General features: G+C 39.8%; 1 protein-coding gene across 1 annotated transcript in view; it reads left to right on the top strand.

Annotated features, from left to right (window-relative positions):
- The first annotated feature begins 671 nt into the window (after positions 1-671).
- Positions 672-27,950, top strand: part of LOC309576854 (period circadian protein homolog 2-like) — a 45,940-nt gene continuing 18,661 nt past the window's right edge. Inside the window, 13 exon segments of the mRNA XM_082288423.1 lie at positions 672-750; positions 7,114-7,170; positions 8,047-8,110; positions 9,993-10,056; positions 16,569-16,677; positions 16,680-17,073; positions 17,760-17,828; positions 20,923-21,077; positions 21,583-21,704; positions 23,257-23,458; positions 25,020-25,071; positions 26,393-26,535; positions 26,752-26,830. Of these exon segments, the coding sequence (XP_082144549.1) occupies positions 16,659-16,677; positions 16,680-17,073; positions 17,760-17,828; positions 20,923-21,077; positions 21,583-21,704; positions 23,257-23,458; positions 25,020-25,071; positions 26,393-26,535; positions 26,752-26,830 (1,235 nt within the window). The 5' untranslated portion in view covers positions 672-750; positions 7,114-7,170; positions 8,047-8,110; positions 9,993-10,056; positions 16,569-16,658.

The raw sequence follows: 27,950 nt of genomic DNA, 5'->3' as shown, positions 1-27,950 counted from the left end.
GTGCACCCAGCGCGGGCGGCAGCACCAGGAAACGGGATACGGGCGCTGCTGCCTTATGTAAGCGAACCCAGCGCCGGCAGAGTCACCCCCGAGGGCTGCGGTGCCGCCTCCGCGGGCGCTGTCCGGGAGCGCGGGGCTCTCCCGCCGCCCGCCGCGCTGAAGGGGCCGCGCCCGGCCCGGCTCGGCGCGCGCGCCCGGCCGCCAACGGTCTCCCCTCGCGCGCGCGCGCGAGACACGTCACGCGCGGCTCCCAGCGGGCGGGGGAGGAGCCGCTCCCCCAGGGGCGTCACGTGACCTCTGCCCCTCGTTCCCCCCCCCCCCGCAGCCCCCCATCCTCCCCGGCCCTGCGGTCCCGTAGCGGTGGTGGCAGCGGGCGGGGGGCGCGCGTGGAGGAGAACGGAGCTGCCGCGGCTTCGCCGGGAGGCAGCGCGGCGGCCGGCGGTGAGTGCGCTCCGTTGGCGGCGGCGCGGGGGAGGGGAGGGGCGGGCCGGCGGTGGGGCAGGCTCGGGAGGCGGCCGCGGCGGTCGGTGGAAACATGGTGCCACACGTGAGGCTTATGTAAAGTGAGCGGCGGCCCGGGCGGCCAATGGGAGCGGCGCGCGCCCCGCCCCCGCCCGCGCGCCCCGCTGGCGTCACGTAGGCGCGGCCAATGGGGGCGCGGGCGGGGCGGGCGCGCGACGGCCGGTCACGTTTCTGCCCGTATGAAGCCCGAGCCGGGACGCGCCGGGCTGGTGGGACGCGTCGTGCGCGGTGAGTCGGGGCCCACCGGGCACGCTCCCCGCGGCAAGAAGGGGCTGGGGGGCCGGTGGGGAGCGGCGGGAGAGGGCGGCGAGCGGCGGCCGCGGGGGGCACAGGGGCTTTCTCTCCTCCCCCGCCCGCTGGGCTGAGGTTACGTAACCCTCGCGGCGGGGCTCTCCCGTTGCCAGGACGATGGGCGCGCCGGTCGCTCTTGTGCCGCGGGGTCCGTCCGGCTGCCGCCCCCGGCCCGCTGGGGAGGGGGTGCCTGGGGCTCCCTCTGAACGGCGGCTGTGACACGCCCCCCCCCCCCCCGGTGAAACCGCAGCGAGGGAAGCGGCGGCCGGCTGTGAGTCGCTCCCCGGGGCGGGGTGCGGGATGAGTGTGGCATGGCCCCCGCGCGCCTTGGACCAGGAGAGCGTCCGAGAGTGGGGGCTACAGACACACACCCACACCCAACGGGGGCTGGGACGGCAGCTGGGCTCTCCGAGGGGCGGCCGCGTGGGGACGGGCTGGGGTGCAGAGGGGGTGGCGCTGCCCCTGGCCCGGGGCGGAGGAGGAGGCGGCGGGCACCGGTGGCGGCGGGGCCGGACCGGTCCCCCGGCGGGGCTCTGCTCTGGCGTCCCTGCTGGCCGCGGGCTGCGACCACGTCAGTGTGGGGGGCGGACAGGGAGCCGGGGACACCGACGGAGAGCACGCGTGTCCCGGGGCAGTGAGCGGCACCGCGGGCCCCACTCCGCGCCCGCCCCGCGCGGGGACAGTGCTGGATCCCACCGGCCGGGCGGGATGCTTTACATGAGGAGCTGTGTGGCAGTGAGTAACAGAATCTCAGCGCTACTGAGATGCGTGAGCTACAGGTAGAGTAGGCAACAGGTGCTGTCCGTTTGGGTTTTTGTATTGCCTGTAATTATAAGGACACTCTGTTCCTTGAGACGGTGTGCTTGTGCTGCTGTTCACAATGTATTCACAATAGGTGCATACTATTACATGCATGATTACAAAACACTTTATGTAAGTACAGTTTCATGCAAATAGATGAGCAGCATAGTAATAGTCAAGCTGATGCTTTACATTTGACTTTTCGTAATAGGGTAGGATAAGGCACAGCATTTCTCTGTGCGCTATAGGAGCTATAAAGGCCCCCCAGGAGGTCGGTAGGAAGTCTCAGGTACTTGGAAACTATAGTGCTTTGCAAGTGTATTCCAGTGAAAAAGTAACTTGGCTGAGACAGTGCATTGAAGGATCTTGAAGAAACAGAATCATTAAGTATGGAAAAAACCTCTGAGATCATTAAGTCCAACTGTTTCGTGCCTAGGTCCAATCTACATCTACCCTCTTGCAATTTCAAACTATTGCCTCTCATCCTGTCACTACATGCCCTGATAAAAAGTCTTTGTCCGTCTTTCTTGTAAGCTTGTATCTTTTCCAAATGTAAGACTCTGAGATTTATTGTCTTGGACATCTGAGATTGAACAGTTAACACAAGTAAAGGGAAAAAAGTGGAAATTCTGTAATGATTCTGGTGGTAAGAGTAAGTCAAAAGTAGAGTAAAAACCTGATTAGTATGGTGAGAAACCCTTCTGAGTTGCCAGTATTGTTTCAGCCACAGTTTGATTGGTGTTAGGGAGAGTGCCCACATTGTTGCACTGTAACATCAAGTTCCTTCTTGCTTATGCTTGTACATGTTTGTGTGCTTTTGTGATCTTTCTGTTTTGCCTTTGTCTCTGAAACTTGTATTATTTCTGCAAAGTGAGGAAGTTTCGCTGGAGAACTGGACTGTGTCCTCGCTCCATGCAAAGCTAGATGTTAGTCTTGTGATGACGACATTGTCCTGAGGTGTGGAGTCCTGATTCTGGACTGTGGAGGTTGCTTACCTCACTAGTAACGCATAGAGGAAAAGAGATGGCCTTTGGCCTAGAGAAGAAAAAAAGTAATACCCTTCAGGTTTTGGTGAGTTTTTGGCCATTTCAAGGTGAAAGGAAAATATTTTAGCTGGGTGTCATAAATGTCAAACACTGTGCTGTGAAAGAACATGGCCTGTCCTGTGAAGAAGTGGTTTGGCTTGATGTAGTTCAGAAGGCAAAGGCATGGAAAACAGGTTTTCGGCCTTTGTGCACATCTTCAGATTTGGCAAGTTTTTGGTTTAATTTATAATTCAAAGACTGCATGGTTTTGCTGGAATTTTTGTTTATTTGTCAGTTGGTGGGACTTGTTATAGACTTCCTATATTTGTTTTAGCAAACAAATTCTTTCTGTGAAAATCTAAGTAATCTTCATTTTTACAGTTTACACTTATTCATTTTGGATTTCCACAGAGAGGCATTAAAGAGACAGCCTGTTCTTGGCATAATACCTTCTCTACTTTTTTCTTCCTCCAGTCATAAGATTAAAGTCTGTAACAGCACAGTTTATTTGATAAACTTACTCGAGCCTCTCCCTGAACAATACATTCTTAAAGTAATAAGCCTTTAGTAAACTGAGATGTTGATGGAGTTTAGTCTCAAAGTATGAGAATAGAGTGAAGTGGCGAAAGTGATTGGCAGTAGAGTTCTGGATGTTTCTTCTACTTCAGACGTTTATTATGACCAGGAAGTATTTGGCTTAGATACAGACTGATAAACAGTTTTCTTTTTCCTGGGTTCTTGCCACACCCTTATTTCTCTAACATCTTTACAGTATAAGAATATGCTTTACAGCAGAAAATCTTTTTTTAACCCCTCAAAGTATAAGGAAATGAGCAAGTTACCATGGGATGAGGTGTATTTCTTGTGGTTTAAAAGCAAGAAGATTACCAGTAGGCAGTAGAACAAGTAAATTATCACTAGTCTAGATCAACTGTAGTGTTTTCTATAGGGTTGCTATGGTTGGCCTGTGTTAAAAGGAACGTCATGTTCTTAGCAAGGCCTTGTGTAATAGTTGGCATGAATGTCCTGTAGACACTGTATTGTACTCCTAACATTACCACATCATAATTATTAGATAATCAGGTGTTTCTGAAAAGGAATTTTTTTCTCTGGTTTTGATTGCATGGCCTAGAATTCCTCTGTGAGGATGGTGGATTATAGAGATTTTTAACTGGATTGTCTTACTGCATTCATACTTTCCGCATTCAGTTATATCCCTGTAGTGCAAGTTTGAAACTGCTTAAATATTCTTTATGTTAACTTAGCTTGTCAAGCACTGAACAGCAAAGGAGTCAATACCTGTATTATTCTTTGTGATACTGTTGTGTTACTCAAAAGGGCTCTTACTTGTTCTTTTGGTTATGGATGAGGTTGGATGCGGAAAATGTTGGTCTTGAAAGAAATGCAGCTGCTGTTTTGTGTCCTGTGTAAAAAGTGTCCGTCTGCTTTCCTGCTCGAACTGCTACCTTAAACTTAACCACTGCTGTCGGGGTCAGACTGGTAACACTGTTGTTTAGCGAAGAACAGCTCTGCCTTCTGACACTTAGAGCTTTATTTGAGAGGGGATGAGGGTGTTTCTTTTTAGTTTTAGGCAACGTCCTTCTTTCTGTGAAGTATGTTTAAAGGACATGGGAAATGAGAAGGTAGCAGTCAAAACCACACTTCAGAGGGTGATGGTTTTGCTATCTGTTGCTGGGATTTCTTGTGGCCCTGGGCTGCTTTTGTGAAACAGCATGGCAGGGAAGACCAGAATGAAGAAGGGTCAGATGATTTGAGTATGTCTGCAAAGCGTGTGGAGAGCTTTGAAGTGACTCTTTGAGCAGTTCTGTTCATGCTGCCAGGGAGCCAGCAGCCATGTGTAGTAGGCAGGCACCCGAACACATGGGACTCCACATGCCTGGGTGTCCATGCTGTGATCTGATGCTCTGCTAAGTGGCTTAGTACATCACCAGGCACGCTTGTGCAGCCTGCTTGTACTCTGCCTGCCAGCAGTGCTGGGACATGGGCAGGCCAGGCTTCTGTGCCACTGGTTTGTATTTCTAGGGTTACATTGAAGTGTGGATGGGGTCTTTGAATGCCTGCACTGGACTTGGACCAGTACAGAATCCTCTTACTTGGTCCTCTGCCCCTCTTGAGGAGTTGCTAAGGGACAGCAGCAATATACTGAGTTTCATGCAAGTTGCACAGGAAGTGGTTCTGAAGTGCATGTTTTTCCTGCTTATCCACCTATATAAGGGAGGTTATGAGAATTTGTGTGTGTGAAAGGTTTTGTAAAGTCAAGAAGTTTTTGTACTGAGATGTTCTCAGCTACTGGTGAACTGCTGCTGAAGTAGTGTGTGGTAGTCCTAGAGGAGCCTTATGATTTCTCTGATGTTTTTTGGTAGTCTGATTTAGACAACTTTCCTTGTAGAACACAATCAGAAGCGAGGCTAAATGTACCTTCTTCAATATATATAATGATGGAATATGGTTTTCATTTTTCCTTCATTTTCTGCCAATAGGAAAGAAAATTTTATTGAGGATGCTGAAGGGGTAGTGACTCAACATGCTGTTTACATGAGTGGACTGAAATACACAGAAAACATTTCTTGGGGCAAGAGGATGAGGGGATTCTGCAGATGGTGTGAGCAGGCTGCAGAAGTTCAGTGCAAGCAGTACCAGTGTTGATCCTGACAGGATGTGATGCTGGGAAAGAAACCTCATCTGTATGCTAAAATGTCTGGGAAAGACTTTAGTTTGCGTCCACCTGTTTTTGAGGTACCACAGTAATTCTTAATGCTTGATTTTTCTTATAGGTAGAATAGTTAGAGGTGGGCTGAGATTTCCTTGTATAGATGGCTTTTTTTAAGTAGAACTGACTTTGAAAAAGTAGAACCAAAGCTACACTGCCTTTCTAACATTCTGTCCTGAAACAGAGGCACTTCACTGTTAAATAACACCTGCAATTTATTGTAATTGAAGCTTAGGGAGACAAGATGAAGTGGTGAGGATGTCCAGTACTTTTCTTTTTTCTTGATTTCATTTCCTATCCTCCTTATTCCTTGCAGCTTTTGTATTTTAGTACAGTTTTTGTGCTTGACCTTATTACATGTACTTTTATGTTTCTGCTTAGTTTCTTTAATTGTACAAATATCTTCAGTATATAAAGCACTTACTTGATTTCAATTACATCTCTGCCATGGGTTCTTCCGTGACTTGAGCTCTTATTTCAGTAATACATCCAACTCCTAGGACAAGTACATCATGTTTGTTAGGTTGCTGCGCTTTTCGGAGTGTATTATTGATGCGATGGGGACAAGAATTTATTTGGCACAGTGTCCTCCGGAAAGGGACTTTCATTCTGACTGAAATTTTGAACAGCAAAATGGATGTGAACAACAGGAATGTCTAAAGAGTAGCATTAACCTGGAGCTACTGTAAATGTAATACCCCATGGTGAAAGTGTGTCCTTTTTCTTAAAGGAGAGGAGTAGTAGACACACAAATATACTTCTTAATGGGGATGTTAACAAATACTAAAGCTGATATATGGTATTGAGATACTTGTAAATCCAGTTTCACCTATAAGAAAGGTGAAATATATGACTGCATGGTGGGACATGATAATTTTTCCCTCCCTTCTGTGACAACACTTGGCAACCTCAAATGTATAATTTTTGTCCTTTTTTTCAAAAAGGGTGAGAGTTGACATGCAAATATTAGAGTTCTGGCTATGGATGTTGTACTTAATTGTCTCTCCAGTTCCACTCAGGAAGAGAAGAGCATTTTCTGGTTACAAAGAAAATAAGGTGTTTTTTTAAATTCACACTGCATACAAGTAATTTTTATTTACCTTTAAGAAGGCACTTTTTCAAAGACTGGAAGCTGGAAGGAAGGATGTCTAGAAATTAGCATGGGGCATGTGAAGGAGATGGTGTTTAGTGTCTTTACAAGATGTCTCAGCACAGGCTGCTTTTTTTTTTATTGCAAATACACAACCTCTTAGCAATTAAATTTGGCTGTGGGCCAAGTCTCTTGTTCAAGGTGAAAGAATGAATTTGAGAGGTGGTTTCTGTTAGCTCTTCGGGATGATCAGTTCAGATCCACAACGGAGTCTTGAGCACAGGTGGTGGGTTTAATAGCACGAGGTGTAATTACCTGAAAGGGTAAAATAAACTTTATTTCTGGTCTAGCAGAAATGAGAATTTGGAGGGGTTTCTTGTGTTTATAAAAGGAAGATAATTCAGTGGATAGTTATTCTGTGCGTTGCTCAAGGAACCAATGTACAAGTTAGATTACAATAATAAATACTTTTATCAGTAAAATTTCTTGCATTTCCTCTCATCTTGTATTTGTAGTCTTTATAATTGTTCTTCATCTGTGGAAGACATATTTTGCATGGTCAGACTTGTATTGCATTATGAAATGGACTTGATTTATCTTTTGCAATAATTTTTTATCTTGCTTATAAAACTTGATTTTTTTTTTTTTAATAGGAATATATTGTTGACACTTGGAGATTTGGAAAGATCATGATTAGTACATTCATTAAGGTGAGTGTTTTATGCTGTACCTGAGAAAGTGATTTGTAATATCAGTTCTTTCTTAATGAGTCTGAACTTGGGAGGGTGGGAGGTGCCTCTGTGACTTTGTTATTGCTCTTTTGTGTACTTCCTTTGAGATGTAGTGTCAGAATGCCCAAAAATAGAGATCTTCAGGGCTCTACATTTCTAAAGACCTGTTGCACAGATCATGAAGTACATGGAAATGCTGTGGCTTCTCTAAACCTTTATGAAACTGAAATTTAGTGTAATGTCAGTATCAAGTGCTGCGTCTGCATTGTGAGCTGTGCAGATGTTCATTAATAGCTTCCATTTTTTGGATTGCTCTTGCAGGTGTTAAGGAACTTTCAATCATGAGGAAAATTTTGGGGTCCAGAAAACCAAGTACTTACTGTTACTTAGATAATCAGGATGGTAGCTCAGGAAGAAAAGGGAAAATATTATGCTCCTAAACATGAATTTTAAAAAGCAGGTCATAGCTTCCAACAGTATTATTTGGTCAGTTGTGCTCTGCTTTGAAAATGAAGAAAAGTTGATGGTTATTGGAGCAAAAAAAGGAAGCATAATTAAAAGAGAATGGTGGAGGAATGTAATCTGTGATGCAATGAAAATTTATAATGTGCTTTCATTAAATGTGATCTGATGATGCGACAGTATTGGCCCTAGACAGGAAAGATAGCTGATCTGGATAGTACTGTAATATTGCAATACCCATGGAATTGTAACTGAGATTTTGAGGATTAACACTACAATGTCTGTTTAGTCTAAATGATTGAGAAAAAAACCCAAACAAACCTGGTTTTCTATGGCTGGAAAATGTGATCTGAATAGGTTCTAAAAGCTGGAATTCTCTTTTCAATGCTGCAGGTGTGACTTCAGTTCTCTGCAGAAAGTGAACCTGGTTCAACTTGGTTTGCATCCTGTATCACAGGTGTGTTCCCTACAGCAAGTTTTTCACTCTTTTATAATATTTGAAGTCTTCTGTGCTTAGAATAGATGTATATCAGTATGGGAGGAAATGAGGAAATGACACAAGTTCTGTCTTCTTTGTAAACTGAAAAAATTAGACTTTCTTCTGTGGGAAAGACCTTATAGGAGATGCCAGCTGTAGATGAACTCTTTTAGTGTTTTGGGTCTTGGGCATATTGAATCACCTGTACATTTCCTCTGAAAAATAAGAGAAAACAAGTAGAATTTGCTGCCCCTAATTCTGTTCAGATTGTTTAAATACAAGTCATTCAAACCAGGCATTTTGTTTCAGATAAAAATCCTTTTGGTGTAATTTGTCTTACTTTCCCTTAAATTGTAGAAAGGCTTATCATGAGAATTTTTAGTAGTTTACAAGGATTATACTTAATGTTTTAATGTCTTCCTAAATGTGTTAAATATATGAAACCAATATGATACACAATTAAAATGGTACATGCTGCTACTGTGAATATATCTTCAAATATATACTAGACTTTTTTTAAACTCTTTTACTTTTTTTAATTGAAAATTTTACAGGGAGTTGAGTTAGTGTAAAGGAATTGCAAACGCTGTCTTTAAACAAGGATTTAACTGGTGCTGAAAGACATTCCACATTTTCAACGTCCAGGCTAAAAACTGTGAAATCTGCAAGTAGTTCTGGATACAGCAATTTCTAATGCTTCTTGTGGTCAGAGATAAAGCCTATAATTTAAATCCTGAATTACCAATTTATGATAAAAACAGAAACAAAACATTTAAAGAACCAACACAAACAGATTTCTATCATAATATGAATATTTTAGAGCTTGTATTGGCTTCACAATGTTATGCAGGATGGAATGTTGTGAATAAATTCTTCCTTTAGTCTGGCCAACACAAATGTACTTTTAACAGTTGGTAGACGTGCAGCATGTTAAATTAAGGCATGTTAGCATGGGCTGTCTTCCAGAGTGGTTAGCTTGGGATTTGAACACTGTTCCAAACATTTCTTCTGCATATTCAGATGAAGCATTTAAAATGATGTAATTGTCTGCCACACAAATGTTGGTCTTCTGAACTTCTGATTTCTATTCTACCATTTCTTTGTGCTACATGGCAGTGGCATGCACCAACAGACTTAGTTTCCTAGACTTGCTAGAAGAACTTTCAGGTTTTTTGTTTTTCATCAAAATTCCCAGTGGCTCTCTTGAGAAACTGTTTTTATTAGGAAGAATAATAGTGTTAATGGACTTCATTAGTACAGACTTCTGACCATAAAAAAACCACCTTTTTTTACTGTGAGAGTGAGTGAGCACTGGAACAGATTGACCAGAGAGACTATGAAATATCCATTTTTGGAGATACCCAAAAGTCATCTGTTGGTGGTCCTGAGCAGCCTGCTCTAGGTGACTCTGCCTGAACAGAGTTGGACAAGGTACCTCCAGAAGTCTCTTTTGATCTCAACCATTATATGAATTGAAATTTTGTAACTGAAATTTTGTAAAGGTAAAATCTTTAATGCTCTTACCAATCCTATAAGTGATATAGGGTCATAAAATGATATCGTAACCGAACTTCATAGGCACTTTGAGCTCCTGCTGACCACATCAGGCATTTGGCTCTGTGCCCTACTGGGGAGGCCAGCCCTGTGTTCTCAGTGGCTGTGTCAGCCCATGCAGACTGTACATAGTATGATACCACTCTGATTGTGAATCCGAAGGGTTATTTTATCTAGTCCAGAGGATGCTATTACTTTTAAACTCTTTAAGATCTTGTTTCAGAGCAAAAGTGTTTAAAATGCAAATTTGTGTCTTGTTTCTCTGCTGTATGACAGTTTCATGTTTAACCAACGTTTATCTGCATAGGCGTGACATAGCTGTGAGCATCTCTCTGGTATCTGTTTGAAGAGGACACTGTTGGGGGGCCCAGGTATTTCTTTTATATTTTATAGTTATAGAGGTGTCCGGACTCTGTAATGGTCAAAGATTTCCAGTAGAAGAGGATGAGACAAGAATTAAATGCATGTGGGAGACTCTGGACCTAGGCACCTCATGCTTTTGATGCTAGCTGGGAGGGAGCTTGATAAACACTTTTACCACCTTTTCGTAGAAAAAACAGGTAAGAAATGCACATAATTATTATGATTCATGCTAGTAGAAAGATGATTCCCCTCCTGCCCCTTTAGAGATTATGCAGAAAATATATTGTTCTGTGTTTGTGTTATCTTTAAACTGGAGTTTAAAGTCATATATATGTATTAATTCTGAACAATATTTTGGGTATAAACTGGGAGTTACCTTAGTTGAAGCTAAAACATTTTTAGCCTAAAACCATACTTATTCTTAAATTCAGGTTTGAGTTTCTTCAGTGAGGAAACAATCTAGTTGGAAGCATCGTCACTGTGGGCCCTGATCTGATGCCAGCTTCTTCCTGTATAGGTGCTGCTGTGAATTCAGGGTGGCACTTGGACAGCTCTGGAACAGGGCTGTGTCTTGATCAGTTCCCTTTGTAAAGTGGCAGCTGAAAGCAGTGGTTAATGAGGATGACCCGTATAAAGCTATTAGTAACTCTTATCTAAATAAGAGTCTTGTGTTCAGGGTTTTCTCGAACTGAAGGTTGAATCTGTATCAAAAAGTTGTGAAATTCAGATTTTATGGGAGCATTTGTGGTATACTAATAATTTTATTGACATAAGTAGAAAACTGAATTGCATCTCATTGCTTGTTTAGTAAAAGAGCAAAACTTGTTCATGATTACTTGAAGTGAGATAAGTAATCTAGTAGAAAAGTTCCTTTTTTTAGTAAAAAGATCTTGGAAGAAATTATTGAGCATCTTTGTTATTGTTTCCTATAGTCTGAGAAGATTGCCATCTTTTTCTTTCCCCTCTTCCTAGAAAATGTCCTAGTGAAGGTAGTCTGTTAATTGTTCGTGCTAGGGAAACATGAAGCTCTCAATGTTGGTGAAGTTGCACAGTTGAACAAGTCACTTTTTGGATTATTGTTTGTTTTCCAACATTTTCTTGTAACATTTTTCGACTACCAAGCATTTAATTATTGTCTAATTGCACAGGGAGAATGCATTCATTGTAGATATTAATTTTCAGTTATCTCTGAAATTGCATGATATGATAAACCCTTGCTAGTTATTTATCATCTAAATAAGAAAACTTTTGTAATTTTGCAAAACGAAAATACAGAAGACATGTGGAAGCCCTTCTTGTTGACAAGATCTTCAGTAAAATTTAATCTTGACCATTAGGAACATCTCCCATAGGTGCCAGTACAGTTAATAGTACCGAATATTTACATATCTGTAGTCAAAAACTATACTGTGGCTCTTGCTTTGTTGGGAATATTGGTAAGTTGATAGTAGTTGCAAATTTAGACTCAAATCATTAGATCTTACTCAGATCTTGAATTGGATGATTTTGACTCTGGATTGTTAGTTTCTCATCCTTTATATGCCAGTACTAAACATAGTTTTTGTGTGAAAAGAAATCTGGAAAAATTCATTCTCTGAATATAACCAGATCTCTGCTAAAACAAGATTTTTGGGTTTAAAGTTATGGTTTCAGAAGAAATCTGCCTCCTTGGTGTTCTACAACCCTTCTTAAGGGTGTTTTTCAAAAGCAGAAGCTCAGTTACTTCTTTCAGCATTTGTCTATACATATTTTAGTGTGGTTTTTTGGTGGTGTTAAAGTTCTGGCTGTTTCCTTCGTCTTACTGCAGGATAAAGGAGTAACTCTGGGTAATGAATAACCAGAAGACATTTGCTGTATATCTAACCTGGCAAGTCAATGCCTATGTTTGTCCTTAATGCTCAGTGGAATTATGGTGTCTTTCACACACTGCATCAGGATCTTAGCAAGCTCTAGTCTTTGCCAGAATGAATAGAATGGTTTTTTGTGAGCCAGTTCCCTTAAAATCAAGCTTAACTGATGCCAATTTAATATTTTAAAAGTTTTTATTTATAGAGTCAAAATAGACAATATCTGTTAAAAGTTTAGAAAGATGGACAAAAAAATAAAGAAAAACCTGGCTTCTTGCAAGATCAAACCTAAAAGAGCTCTTTGTGTTTCCATGTTCAGACGCTTCCTGAACTTGGGATGGGATGTAATTGCCTTCCTCAAACTGGTAACAGGAGAGAACCTCAGACAAGGAAAACATGCAAGCTTTTGCCTTCCAGTGTTGTTTCGTTAGTGATTGGGAATTTATTCAAGCATATGAGTGGGATGAATATGTGCAATTTATTATGTTATTTTCCCTGAGATTAGTTTCAAAGATAATTAATCTCTTTGTGATGTCTGACCGTCTGTGCACCTGAAGTGTTTGCACAGTGCTGGGGCCTGCATGCAGATGTTCCACTTAAAGGTCTTTCTCTGCTGAGAGTGAAGTCTAGCCAGCTGCATCACTTCTTATCTAAATTGCAGAGCATGGTGAAGGGTTATTGCCAGTCTGAGCTTTTCTCACAGTTATTCCAATTTCTTCTAAGAAAATGTCTCCAAAGTTAGGGCATATATTAACATTGCATAATAAATTTAAAAAGCACCAAGATTCCCCCAAAGTAGTAAAGTCTTGTTTTAGAAATGCCTCTTTCTTTTTCTTCAGAAGCTCTTGCAAGTTTATCCTAATATTTTTCTTGTTCCTTCCTCTTTACTCTTCTGTATTTCTTACTCTGGTATGTGCCTTTGGCACTGAGGCTTTTGAGATTTTGAAACAGAAGAAATTTTGTGCAGGACTGACTTTCAGTGACATTAATCTTCCAGTCTTGCCAAAAAAACCCATTCCAGCTCAAGCTGAGCCAGTTCATTTGGAAAGATACCTTTAAAGATGACAAGCTTGTGTTTTCTCCATTACTTGAATACTCTTTTTTTTTTTTTTTTTTTTTTCTGGTGTGATTGTCCTTGGGATCCAAATTGTAGTCACTTTAATGTAGTTATTAGGTGTGGGCAAAGCTGCAGAAGCTCTGGCATGTTGTCAGTTAGAACCAGAAGTGACATGACTGAATCGCTTCCTGACACAAATTTCTGCCAGGTATCAAGAGGAAAAAAAAAATCATGTAGTGTCTCCTAAGGGTCAGCATCTTTTTCTTTTCTGTTGGTAATTCTCTCAATCTGTACTCACTGCTTAAAATAAAAATGTTTTTTAAAACTCTGAAAGCTTGACTGTCATTGACTCAATCAACTCTTTTTCCAGGAGTTACGGGAAATTCCTCGAAAGTTATTGGATAGCATATAATTTGTTTGTGTATTTATTTACTTAGGGAACAATTGTCTCCCATCTAAGGAAACACTGATGAAGTTTCCTACAAATACTTGGCAGAAGCTAGCCTGGGTGTCAGGGAAAGAAGGGAGGAGATGAGACAATAGATGATATTTGGAGGTGGAGAAAATTAGTCACCAGTGGTTTAATAACTCAGAATTTCAAACTGTAAGACTCTACATGCTAGCAATGGCACATTTTAATTGTCCCTTAAACTTCCAAGGATTGCAGAAAAGACTTTGGGAAAATAATTTGCTAAGGAAGGGTTGTGTCAAAGAAACATTTGTGAACAGCTCTCATGGGTGGAAATTCTACAGCACGTGTAATCCTCTCTGGCTTCAGAATTCAGGAGAAGAGGTTTCTCGTGCCTAAAGACTAAAACACAAAATATTTACATCAGAGTAGGAAACCTGTGGCACAGTCATTGCTTTCTATAAATAGCACAATTTTACTAAAACCACATTACTGTGATATATACTGGGCTAATTATCTTCACAGAACTTAGGGCTATGCTTAAAGTCTGTTTTCTGGTAGTTCATGTTTATAAACCTATAAATAGTGATTTACATAGTTTTCTTTATAGGATTAAATATAGCAGCCCAAAGTTATTTTTTAATTTTTTTTTTTTTATTTTGTGAGCACTCTTTCCCCTTATCTCTAAAGAAAACATATAATTTCCTAGCAGATAGTGGTGTTTTGATCAGGGCAGTATTTTTTCTCATGTATCTAAAGCTCTTTCAAAGTAGCATTTTGTCAGGAAAACAGGAAGAAACTCCAACCTTGGGCACAGAATATAGTATGAGAAATTTTAGCTCTTGTCTTAAGTTTGTACACCTCAGACCTCCTTTAAGGTGATGCTGTGAGTGCCTTTTTTCGGAAAGCTTCATTTCAATCATGGTGGGGTTAATTACCTTTACTCACTAATTCTCCATAGAGCTTTATAACCACAGTGTCCTCTGAGGAATAATAGACAACTGACACACGGGAAGTGGCTTTTGAGAGTGGCTTTGGTTATTTACCCAGACATGCTCTGATTTACTCAGCACTTGCAGTAGTGTTCAGAGCATCTCCTGGGTGCAAATGAATCAACACCTTTATAGAACCCTCCTCACCTGTGCAGTAACAGGAGGTTTGTCTCATGTGCTGCCCATGCCAGCTTTCCCTGTGCCACATTCCATCTTGGCTCTCCTTGGTGCTTTTGGTCCCTCTCACACCCAGCCAGGCGTGGCTGAGCACAGGCCATGCCTCTGCAGCCGCTGGCATGGGCAGCACTGGGCACTGAGGCTCGTGGGCAGTGCATGGCCAGAGCCGATGGAGCTCCACTCAAAGGTCTCCTAAGGAAGGCAAGGGGAAGTGTGAGCTTGCTCTGTCGCAGAGACTAAATTAGAGACGAGCTATCTGACCTAGTTAATCATTGGCCACCAGAGAATGTGCCATTGTGACATAATCCTACAGTTTCGTCTCAGAGTAAATATTCTTTTATCGCATGGTCTGGTTATGTAATTTTCAAGACAAAAGTGGTTAACCTTAGTCCAGAAAAAAACTGTCAGAGCTACTGAAGGGTAATTCAGTGCCTGTATAGTAGTGTTCAATACAGCAGCCTAACAGGATGTCTGTTTTATCTGGATTGAAGTACCTGAAGGGAATACATGTAGAAGGGAAACGTCAGTATATTTTACTCTACTGAAAGGCGTTTTTCTATTATCACCTATAATAAAGTACTAGTGAATAAACTTGTAAGGAAAAAAAATATTTATATTTTTATACCATTACTGATAGCCTAAGTGGATGTCCTTAAACTATACTTTTAAATGAAAGCAGATACTTTGCATATTATTTTGACCTAACGAGGAGACAAGTAGTGTTTTCTGAAAAACTCTAAAAAAAAAATGTAAGATGTCTGGAAAAACATCAATTAGGAGGGTAAGAAAATAGCTTCCATGTGGTGTTGCTTTGGGGGAAGTTGAATCATAGTGTGTTTTAAATTGCTATTGTGAATGTTTTCAATGACAGTCTTTCTTAAAAATATAAATATTTATTTATTTGTGTTTAAAACAAAACTGCTGTAGTTAATATTAACAAAACTTGGTTGTGAATTTTTTTATTGACTGTTATTCCAGTCAGAGGTTTATTAGTTAATAACTGTAATCTTGAATATTTTAAAGGAACAAAGAGAAAGGAACGCATATTGTTCTGTTGTCTTGAAAGCAACAGAGATTCTCAAAAGAGAATCTTAGTTCATAGTTTTACACTATTGTTGTCTCGGAGTTGCTGAAATGAATGAGGATGTGACTCAGATTAAATATGATTTTTTAATTAATAAAGCTGAACTGCTCTCTAGTACTTCTCTTTTGATGGTACTTCAGTATTGGTCTGTCCTTGATTCACCTCTGTATACAGTTTGATTTTTGAGCCTGGTGCATTAGAATTTGGTTTAAAAGCAGGGATATGGGTTTTTTTTTTTGTTTTAACCTTACTTTTCCAAGCAATTTTTATCATACCCCCCCAAATTAGTGGTAATCAGTAGACAAAATTATTCTCAGGGTTATTCATGCCTTAGAATTTTTTGGTGGTGGTAAATAAGTGTGTTTGTATTCTTTGTTTCCCTGTTCCTACTGTATGTTCTGTCTGCCTACGTACATGGCTTTTGTACGAAGACAAACATGAAGAGTATAGCAGTGTTCCCTCCCAACTGATCTTAAAAGAAAAAAACCCCAAAACTATGTATTTAAAAAACCCCCAATATAAAACAGAAAAACAACCCAAATTTCCTCCAAACCAATTAAGCAGCGTCCAGATGTCTGAATGCAGTATTTTCTTTATCAAGGTAAACTGAAAGGCAGTGAATGGTTTCACTGAAAATCATATTATCCAAATCTAGGTAGCAATACTGACAAGTATTAAGTAGGAAAATAGAAAACAAGGGAATATGTGAACTTTTAAGGAGTTTTTCCATGTTTATGCAACTTTCTTTTTGTGTGGGTTTTTACTAAAAAAGAAATACCCTTTTCATGATAAAACATTTTGAGATTTTCAATTTAACTGAAACATTTCACCATTTAAGTGCTGAATATATTAACCATGAATGTCAATTTTTACTTTCTTCAGTCAGTGCAAATTCGTTTGTCAGCAAGGCAAATAAGAAAGTAATTTTTTTTTCTTCCTTCCCTTCCTCCTCAGATTTTTGGATCTGTACTTCCGAACAGAGCTTGTACAGAGGGAAAATTCTGAATATGGCTTGATTTGCTCTTGGTCTTGACAGTGTCTCTAATGAGTGTCCCACGGACTCTATCAAGTTCTGGGGGTTCTCCTCTAGCACTGAGGAGCAGAACCCTGAGCAGCAGCCTGGTATCAGTGGAAACATTTCTCCGTCATTCTCTTTAAAAGAGCAGCTGAAGATGAGTGATTATTCTGGACTTCCAAGTAACCATAGCCAGATGATTGCTGAAGATTCAGAAATTCAAGCAAAGCCTGAACACTCTCATGAAGTTCTTCAGGAAGATATTGAAATGAGCAGTGGCTCCAGTGGAAATGACTCCAGTGGAAATGACTCCAGTGGAAATGACTCCAGTGGGAATGACACAAATGAAAACTATTCAAGTGGGCATGACTCTCATGGTCATGAATCTGATGAAAATGGGAAAGATTCAGCAATGCTCATGGAATCTTCAGACTGTCATAAAAGGTAATAGCTATCATTAAATACATTTCATTTTTATTTTTGCCCCTGAAGACTTTTTTCATTTGAATCAATATTTCTGAATAATAACTAAGATATAAAGCCTCTTCAGCATGGAGCTGAGTGTGCTACTTAAGTTGTACTCTCATGTGATGTAAATTGTGTAATATAATTTATAAAGAAAAGGTCTCTGCTGTTTGTATGGTCAGCATCATTTGCATCTCTCTACTCACTGTGTGTTTAACTTGCCTTATTTATTTATTTTCTTGTACGCCAACTTCTGTAGTTGAATATCAAAACCTGTCAGTTGATTCTTGTGTGACGATACAATGCTATTTTAATCTTTTAAATAATAGTTTATTGTACAGAGCAAAGCTATATTAAGAACCACCTCCCTAGTGGTCCTGTGAGGACCACGGTGATAGGACTCAGTTATCCTTATGGGTCCTTTCCAGCTCAAGGAAGGTATTCTATGCTTCTTAGACAAATGTTTACAGCTTTAGTGCCCATTTGTTGTACCATGCAGAAGCTTTTAAAATTTGGGGTTGGGGTTTTGGGGTCTTTTGTTGTTTTGTTTGTTTGGTTTTTTTTTTTAGGTAGCCAGTCATTAATAGGAAAATAAAAAGCTAAAATTAACTAAAAGTTGTTTGTTAGGTTTCCAAATATTAATCTTTTTTCTTTCCTTTTTCTAGTTCAAGCTCAAATGCGTTTAGTCTGATGATTGCAAACTCTGAACACAATCAGTCCAGCAGTGGATGCAGGTAAATGAATAGGCATATATTTTTCAGTAATTTGCATGTATGCTAAATGCTAAAAATGAGATAATGTCATATTTTGGGTTGTTTGTTTTGTTTTGCCTCAACCTGGATGACTACACAAGAAATCCTGTCTTTGCTTCTCTTCCTGTCCATAATCAGTAGCATGTCGTATTAACCACTTGATTAAATTAGAGCTTTTTGTTGCTGTTCCATGTGAGTTGTGTGGTAACCTTTAAAGTCATGTTACTTTGTTTTGATTTGGTAGCTTAACTCTGTAATTTTTTTTTTTTTTGTGAGTCCCATTGAATGTTGCTTCAGTTATGGTGGGGTTTTGTAGCTTTTAAATTTTTTACTCTTCAGAATTTAATCTGAACCTGGTAGCGTGTTAATATCAGAATTCACCATTGAGTTGGATTATTCCTGGTGTCCAGCAGCTGTATCATCTGCCTCTCCTATGTTCCATTTGCTGGGATTCAAGCCTCCAGGGTGTAAGGATAAAGGATACGCAAACACCAGCTGCAGGAATCCCTCTGTGTGAACTCTGCTTCTGTCCCTGATAGCCTTGAGGACCATGGTAGCTTGAAGGCTCATCTTTAGATACTTCAGAGTGCCCTGCTGTACTTGTTTTTTTAAGTCAGCTGATCAGGAGATCAGAACCTGGTCCTGAGCAGATCAAGGCTATCTAGCTAGAGCATGGTGATGTTAAGACCCATATCTGAGACCTGCCTACCTGAGCATGTTTCTACCTGATGCAGTTCCTGGAAAAGTAGTAAATTAAAATTACTCCTATGCACCATTTGTTGCTTGCTCAACATATTTTCTGTGTCTGCCTTGCAGGCACCTGGAGAGCTTGTTCCACGCTGTATTTTCAACTGGAAATTGTGATCTAGAGTTTATGTTGCTTAGTATGAAAGGGTGAACCAAAGGCATTTCTTAATCTTTGTTTCCTCTTGATTCATTTCTCTTCACTTGCAAGATCTCGGAGGGAGTTACTTAGTGGATTTTTTTTGACATTTCAGTTTTAAATTTCATTAATAGCTCTCTGCTCCAAAATAATTAGGAATCCAGATGGTACAGTGTTCTCCCCAGCCATCAAGCACGGTGCTAGGGGGTTACAGGGTAGAATCTGATAATCTTTTGGGAATGGGAGACTGAAGATATCTAGAGAATGCTCTTTAAAGAGAAGACTAAAGTAGTCTGCTAAACTACTTATCTTTGTAGGCTCAATCTTTGATTCAGACTACTGGGGTTTGCATTCAGTATCAGTGCCAACCAACAGCTCTAGTTTGCTATCTGTAGGTACCTTTCCAGTTTGCTGTCCACAAAAAGCAAGATGAAAAGCTCATATCTTTATAGAACTTCCTTATTCTGTCCTCTGCAAGTCACACCTTCCCTGTGGCTGCCTGCTGTGCCTGATGCTACTGCTCTCTGGAAAAACATTTTGGAGCTGAGTAACTTATTTTCCAAGAATGTCCATCTTCTGTGTTTGCTGCTACCGTAGGCTAATTTGGAAAGGTTTTTTTTCTTGCAGAAGAGTCTGACCACTCTCATGGAGCAGTCTGTACTCTGAGAGTACAAACCAACAATATGCTCAGTTATTTCATAATCTTTCCTCTCTCTCTTTTTCCCTACTGCCAGCATGGAGGGTTCTTCTATGAACCTCTTGTTAACAAAGCCCTGTTTGATTGCAGCTGTCCAAACTGTCAAGCCACGTTGTACATGTGATTTTAATACAGCATGAACATAATGTTTCCCAAGGGAGTAGTATGCTCTTTTTGTTTGATCCCTTGCCATTATTTCTTGGTACAAAATGACCAGTGAGTAAATGAATACTGTGTTTCTCATAGTACATTGTGATGTAAGCTAGAACAATGTGTATTCTCTAGTACAAGTCAGCTTTGTCACTTTACAACCATTTTTGGTAAAATATACCTAACACCTGTCAGATGATTTATCTACCTTTTCAAGCTCTTAAAACTTCCCAGAAAAATGTTCAGAAATCCTCTTGAAAATTACTTGGAAGCTGAAGCCCCTTTACTGACCGCTTCAGTCAGGCAGTGCAGTTGCCAAGATTATTGTTTCTACAGTGGTGCCTAGGGTAACTTCTTACAGATTACCAGCCATGACAATCAGGTGGTAAGAGAAGACCTCCCTTTGGAAGGGAAAAAATTTTCAGGAAGATTTAAGAACAGCTCTGTAATCCTCTTGATCATGGTGAATGATCAGCTTTTAAAATCTCCAGTGCGAAAAACAAGGTGATTTATTATTTTAACTCCTTCCTACCCATCTGCCATCCATCTTTGCTATCCTCTCCCTCACTTCCCTCACCTCCTTTGGTCTTCCTTTTGGATTGTGTCAGCACCTCTCAATAATGGGGAGAGATACCAGGAACTGTAAAGGAAGGTGATAACTTTCTGATATTGGCACTGATAATCTCTGTATCACCTTCTACACTTAGACAGTTCTCCTGAACACGCACCTGAGAACTGTGAATGCAGCTTCTGTCTCCAGCCACCTCTGATTCTTTTCCTTATAAATTTAGTCAAAGTTTCGTTATCTTACTTAATGTATTGCCATGCTTAGCTGGGATATGTTATTCAAAGGATTTCTCCATTTGTTTTGTTAACTTGATACTCTCCCACTGCCATTCCCTTTTCAGGGACCTTTCTTAAGAGAACCTGCTTGAACAGGAGGTGAAGACTTGAATGGGCCTCCTGCTTCTCTCCTTTGAAGTCCATGAACATTTCTGAGTTTCATTTTGAAAGGAACTAAGGAAAATACCACTAAAAAGGGAGGAGGGAGACTGTGGCAAAGAGAAAAAAAGAAATTCTGTGGTGCTTGGGCATATGTACTTTTGCACATAAAGAGTACATTTTACAATCACACTCCAGGTGGTGGTAAATCTTTCATTTTAAATGGTAATGTAAGAATTTCCATAAGTTCTGAAAGTTGTTACTGGGTTCTGGAAAAGTTAATGAGGCTAGTGGTACAAATTGATGTGTATGACAAGTGTCAGAGTGCATTTGGGCTTCTTTGAGGATGATGTGTCACTTCAGGCATTCAAGTGATGTTCTGTTCTTTGTTTTTCATCTTACAGTAGTGAGCAGTCCACTAAAGCCAAAACACAAAAGGAATTGCTGAAAACATTGCAGGAGCTGAAAGCTCACCTTCCTTCTGAGAAGAGAGTCAAAGGCAAATCTAGTGTCCTAACGACATTGAAATATGCCCTTAAAAGCATTAAACAAGTTAAAGGTAATCAAGTGTGATACTGCCTAGTTAATGCCAACCTGGGTAAAGTGAAACTTTCAAAACAGGAATTTAAATAAACTTGGCATAACACAGAGAACTGTATTATGTCTGAAAACCTTTCTAACCAGATATTTTCATGTCATTCCTACTTGTTGGCTCTGTTAACTTTTGCTCCTTTGGGAGTTAAAGCGGCTCTCTAGAGGCTTCATATTTTACTACTGTTTGGTTGAGTTAGAAAATTAATTTGAAAACAATTTACAGTTTCATACTGTTTGAACTGTCCAACAGCCTGAAATTCGTGACCATTCATATATGGGTATACTAAGATGTGCACATTTATTTGAGTTATTGATGAGGAAGCTGTACCAAGGCAAAAGATGTATGTGGAATAGTGCCTAGACTTCCCAACTTCTGCATTTATGCCAAAAAACGTTTTTGCTGCTTACTGCTTCTAGGCTGGGTGTTTATTGATAATCCTGATTATAAATTGTTTGTTGTTCTCATGTAGCCAATGAAGAATATTACCAGTTGTTGATGATTAATGAATCCCAACCTGCTGGTCTCAATGTATCATCTTACACAGTGGAAGAAGTTGAGACTATAACCTCAGAATACATCATGAAAAATGCGGTGAGTGTGGTGACCTGAGTCTGCAGTGTGTAGTGAAAATGTTTTCTAGAGCTGGAATTTTCAGGCATGCCTTCTTTTTACAAGGGAAGAGTTGGTAGTTAGGCCACAAAGCTGAAGAAAATGCCTTTTGCCTTCCAGGGGATGTTGAGGAGAAACTGAGCCTTTTCAGACTTCACAAATACAATTTGTTTCTGTCAGTTAGGTGGGAAATAAGTAGTCTTGAACTCCCTGATCCTCTGAATTGTACCTTGTGCCTGGAGGTCGTGGTGTGACACATACCAATATCCGTGAGATACAAAGCACTGTGAAATATCATTAGTTTTCATTTTAGTGCACTTGCAAAAGTTGGAGAGTTAACTTTTTCCAAATTTTAGTCAAGGCACATGGTGAATCACTTCAGCTTATTCTTATAACTAGAGGTTATTTGATGTTTCACCAGTTCTTTGTGTTAGTGTGACTGAAGAGTGACAAAAATACTGGAATCACTCTGTCCTTTTCTGTGGGATTTGTCTGGTCTTTGCAACAGGTACAAGGCTTTCTGTGGGATCCAGTGATACTGTGTTCTCATTGAGATAAGAACAGCTAGGACCATCAATGTAGTTCTAGCAGTGAAATGATAATCTGAATGATTTTTTAAATTATATTTATTTCCCTATTACTAGTATTTTAGGGATAAGTTATGGAGCCTTCAAAAAATAATGGCATGTAAGTGTATTAGACTGCCTTCTACTATTTTTTTAAACTGAAACCTCTGTTTGAATGTATGAAGTTCTGAATTCTCTAAAACAAGAGCATGGTGGGGGATGTTCCATAGGTTGAAGTAGGTGGGTTTTGTTGAATCTATGAATAGTAAAGGCTGCCCACAAGGTGAAATAAATAGGAAGTGTAGAGTACAACTGAGAAATTCAGCCAAATAGCATAAACATTGTTCAATTAATCTGAATATCCATTTGTGAAAGCAGTGTTCTGCTGACAGCTCTTAAGTTCCTGTACAGGGTTTGTGAATGGAGCACGAAGGGTTGTGACGCAGGAAGCTCCTCTGCATCAGGAAGAGAAACAATACAAGTGGAGTGTGTGGGACTTCTTCCCACCTGTGTACTCATTATTTTTTACTAAGTGGTTTAGAGCATTTTTTTCACTTTGCAGTGGATGGACCAACTAACACAACCTCTTACAAACAGCTGAATTTTATAAATGTAAACCATACCTGTAACAAGCACAGGGAAAATGTGAAGTTATATAGGTGGAAGGTCATTAATTCTTAATTTGCAAATTCATTCTGCATCATGGAACTTTAGACAATGATATTTAGGGCTTGTAACCCGTAAATAGTAGTGTATTATTCTTACTACATAATTGGAAAGTATTCTGTCTGTGTCTACTTCATATGCAGATTGATTGTGTTGAACTACATCTGTAATAAAATAAAATCTCCTTAATTCTCATTTTGAACCTACTAATGTTTTTATATCTTAAATGTTTTTCTCAGAAATATGTGCTGCACTGAAGAATGTTTCAAACTGTCTAAATAATTTGATATTTTTGTTTTTAGGATATGTTTGCTGTAGCTGTGTCTTTGATAACTGGGAAAATTTTGTACATCTCTGATCAAGCTGCTTCTATTCTCCGCTGCAAGAGGGGTTATTTTAAAAATGCCAAATTTGTGGAGTTCTTGGCACCTCAGGATGTCAGTGTGTTCTATACTTCTACCACCCCATACAGATTACCATCATGGAATATTTGCAATAGAGCTGGTGAGTGGTCTCAACAGCAGATATTTCTCTGACCTTCTTTCAGTCATACAAATGCAAATACTTGCACTGATTTTGAATGTCCTTCCATCCTTCCCCCCATCACTTTTTGAGGGTATAGCACACAGGGGCATTATTAGAACATCTCTGGACAATACTAGGTGTATAAATCTATTTTATAAATCAGCAGGATTTGTCTGTTGGTCAAAAGTCTTCTGAATGTCATTGTTTATCAGTTCTCATGCCCCTTTCAGCCAGCTGGTGAAAGAAAACAAAGTAGGAATTTATGCTGAATGGTGAATTTACTTTCCACTTTTACTAGCAATCAAATTAAAACAATTTTTCTTCACATTTTCTCTTCCTCAAGTATAAAGGGGACATTACTCTGTCTCCTTCCTTTTAAAATGGTTATGATTTGAATACTGGACACCTAGATTATGGTGTAGAAAAAGGTATTCCAGCTGCCAGCACTGTGCACTCACTAAGTGTAATCATAGCTCTCTTTTTCCAGCCTTAGAAAAATTATATTAGGCATAATTAATGGTGAAGTATGAGGTGTCTCAGGGCACTTGATATTTGTTCGTGGTAGGATTGTTTTACTCACGTACCTACAGCCATTAGTAATTGAGAAATATCTGTCAACTATTTCAAATAAACACTTGAAATTCAAGTCTGCTCTAAATGTTTGAAATTCCAATCCATTGCATACTAAATCTATGACATTGAGCCAGGGTGTGAACCATATTTAATCTAAAAAAACCAATTAGCAATAAACATGTACTAAGCAATGCATACATAAAGTAGGTCAAAAGGGACCTTGTGGGGTCTCTAGTGCAACCTCTGGCTCAAAAAAGGGTCAGTGATAAATGCTGACCATATAATCCTGATTACTCAGTTATGCAGGAGGTTTTTTGGTTTTACTTTCTTGAAACATTTTCTGTAGCTCTATTATGTTTGTGTATAGCTTCAAGTTTAAGAAATGCAGTAAGTAGAACTGTGCACACTCTCTTGTGTATCAGCTGCCCTACAATATAATATCCAAAGGTATTGTGCACTGGAGGCCCTTGAAATGCCAGAGCTTCCCTTGGAAATCAGTGAGTGGCTACTCTGGAAAAGGAGGGAAATAAGCTTAAAACATGAGAAGAAGCCTTCAGAAAAAAGAGGGATGATAGGAAGTGTATTTGGTGATCGAGCTGTCCTTGTGTCTTTCTAGGAAAAAGGTCAAATTTTGGGGTCATAGGTAATCAAGCATTTTTGGTCATTGGTATAAAGTACTGTGAAAGAGTTGATAAGAGTAAGCAGCTCAAACTGGAGAGCTGTTTAGATATGTTTAGGAAAAAGACTTGATAAAAGGAGCTGTGAGTCACACGCCAGCCTCAGAATCTGAGTGATGTTCAGATTTAGTTGCCTATGATGTGCATTGTTTAACAAATACATATGGAGACTTCAGGGAACATAAACTTAAAAAAATTCAACCTTTATTATCTAAGGAAAATTCTTGTACAAAATATCATAATCTTCTAGTAGTTTGTAACTTGGTATGAAATATGCTTAATATTTCTAGAGTCTTCCACCCAGGATTGCATGGAAGAGAAATCTTTCTTCTGTCGCATCAGGTAAGACAATATTACAAAGCCTAGTGTTGCATTATGAAACCAAGCATTACATAAGTATTAGACTTTTATAAGAACCATATGGTATGTACATTTCATGCTTTTTCATAATGTGATTTTAAAGCAAAACATATGCACATCCTTGAGTTGATTAACTGTAGAGCTACAGAGAAAACTGAACTCATTTTGGGAAGCTGCATCTTGGAAGTTAATCCATGTGAATATTGACCTTTGTGCCATAAAGGAAGGTGATACAGTGTCTCCTCCTGCTCTGGAAAGCCTTTGGTTCATGTAAATAGAGCTGTTCTGTTTGGCACCTGCTTCAGAGTCTCCTTCATTCTAAAAAATTAATGTCTCAAATTTGTCTCAAGTATCCCCTGGGAAGATACTTGAGGGTAACTTGACTTGTCTCTTTTGCAGTTAATAAATGACACAATCCTTTGGGTTTGGTTTTCTTCCTTCTTTTCCTGCCCCCAATCACTCATCTTTAGTTGTTTGGTTTTTTTTTTAAATTTAGGCAAAGCTGGCAACGTAGTTCATGTTCTTTCTTGTGCAATTTGATTTCTTGATGCTTGCTGCCTCTCTGGCAGCATTTCTGTAACAAAAATAGTGGATCCAATTATTTAATTACTTCTGGAATAAATGAATACTTATTATTGAGGTATGAATAAACTTTAAAAGAATTGGAGGTAATGCAGAGCTCCAGAGTGTTGCATTGGATGTACTGTAGAAGTACTCTTGGTGTTACTGGAGATTTTTTTATCCAACTAACACTGGTTTCAAAAGCTTTACTTTTATAAAGCTCCGCTGTTATAAACTTATTACAACTGATTTTCTTTTGTCACTGTGTAAATGGTGGTTGTTTTCATTACTATGTTTGCATTCTGGTTAAGCAAACACCTGTTATTAAATATTGAGTCTTTACTCCTTCTAAACTGGAATAAATATTGATTAAAAAGATGATCTTTATGTTAACTGAGGGGATATAGCAGTCTTCATAAAAAAGCCCTGTAAATTCATCCCTCTGAAGGACAACAAAGTAACTTAATCTCTTGCGTGAGCTGGGTTTTTCGATCAAACTTCCATGTAATGCTGTTGTGGGTATTTGTTTTGGGCAGTAGAAAGAACAGCACAATCTTTATGGAAGTTGATATTATCAGCATTAGATTCTCTTCCACAAAAAAAAAAAAAGCTAAGATCTTGGGTGCTATTTTAGTAGCTAATATGCAGTTCTTGTGTCATGAGGGAAATACAATGGGCAAATTAAAATTTTATTTAGCATAAGATGAATCTGTTGAAATAATTAACTCTCTTTAATTATTAGTGCGGGCAAGGAGCGTGAAAATGAGATTTGCTATCACCCGTTCCGGATGACTCCTTACCTTATCAAAGTGCAAGATCCAGAAATAGCAGAAGACCAGCTTTGCTGTGTGTTGCTTGCAGAAAAAGTCCATTCTGGTTATGAAGGTAATCCTTGAGTGCACAAACACTAGTTTGCTTTCCTAAAAGTAAGAGCTGTTCAAGCTTTATTATAGTGAAAGAGAATTGTTTCTGTTCTCTATCCTTGCTGAGATGCTGTGAGCTAGCAAGCTGCTTTCCTGTATGCTCTTGGCCAGAATTTTGGCAGCTTGAGGTATTATATATGAAAAATCCCCAGTTAATATGCTTTTATTTTTCTCTTAGCACCCAGAATTCCTCCTGACAAAAGAATTTTTACGACTACGCACACACCGACCTGTTTGTTCCAGGATGTAGATGAAAGGTAACTTACAAAAAGTATTTTTCAATTTTCTGTTGAGCAAGCTATCCAATATCTTTGTAGTATTTAAGATGTGTTTGTGGGGTTAAAAAATTGTGCAACTGCTGAAGAGTGTTTAACCTAAGAAAAGTACATCCGCCCATTTTAACTAAGCATGAGAACACATTGCACCAGTATTTAAGTGTATTGAAGTGCTTGCTAACAACTTGTTCTTCCACTTTCCTTCCCTCTGGAGAAATTCTGGACATAAATTCAGTCAATGAACCCATGGTCAAAAGAATTCCTGTGCTGCCAATTATGACCTGTATGAGACACTTAGGTGTGAGGTTTTGGGTTTTTAAGTTTGATTCAACAAGTATGCTGCTGTCACTCTCTGCTGGCCCAGATACAACTAGAGGTACATCTTTTAAATGCAATATTAGATCTTTTTTTTAAAAAAAGGTATATAAAAACTGTTCAAATTATACTGGCTGAAGACTTCACATTGCTTTGACAGTCATGAAAGCTGGTTAGAGTAAGTATTTACGTTCTAAATTAGAAACAGAAATATCACCTGGGATCTTAATGTATGTACAAAGACTTAGGAACTGAGGTCTAAAGCTTTGATAGAATCATTTAGGTTGCAAAAGACTTCTGAGATCATCAAGTCCACCACTCAACCCTGTCCCTAAATGCCTCATCTGCACATTTTTTAAATACCTCTGGGGATGGTGACTGCACCACTTCTGTGGGCAGCCTGTTCCTTGACAACCCTTTCTATGAAGAAGTGTTTCCTGATACCCAGTCTAAACCTGCCCTGGTGTAATTTGAGGCCATTTCCTCTTGTCCTGTCACTTACTACCTGGGAGAATCAATGCTCTCACCCAACTTGCTGTTGTCTGCAAACTGATGAAGGGTGCTCTCCATCCTCTTGTCCAGATCATGGATAAAGACATTAAACACAACTGGACCCAGTCCTGAGCCCTGGGGAACACCGCTTGGTAGCAGCCACCACTTGGATGTAACTCCTTTCACCCCCACTCTCTGGGCCTGACCATCCAGCCAGTTTTTTACCCAGGGAAGTGTGCACCTGTCCAAGCCATGAGCAGCCAGTCAGTCTTCTGGACTGCTTTTGGTGGAGTCT

This window comes from Coloeus monedula (assembly GCF_965178545.1).
Source record: "Coloeus monedula genome assembly, chromosome: 10".
Lineage (NCBI taxonomy): Eukaryota > Metazoa > Chordata > Aves > Passeriformes > Corvidae > Coloeus > Coloeus monedula.
This window is presented reverse-complemented; position numbering and strand designations above follow the sequence as displayed.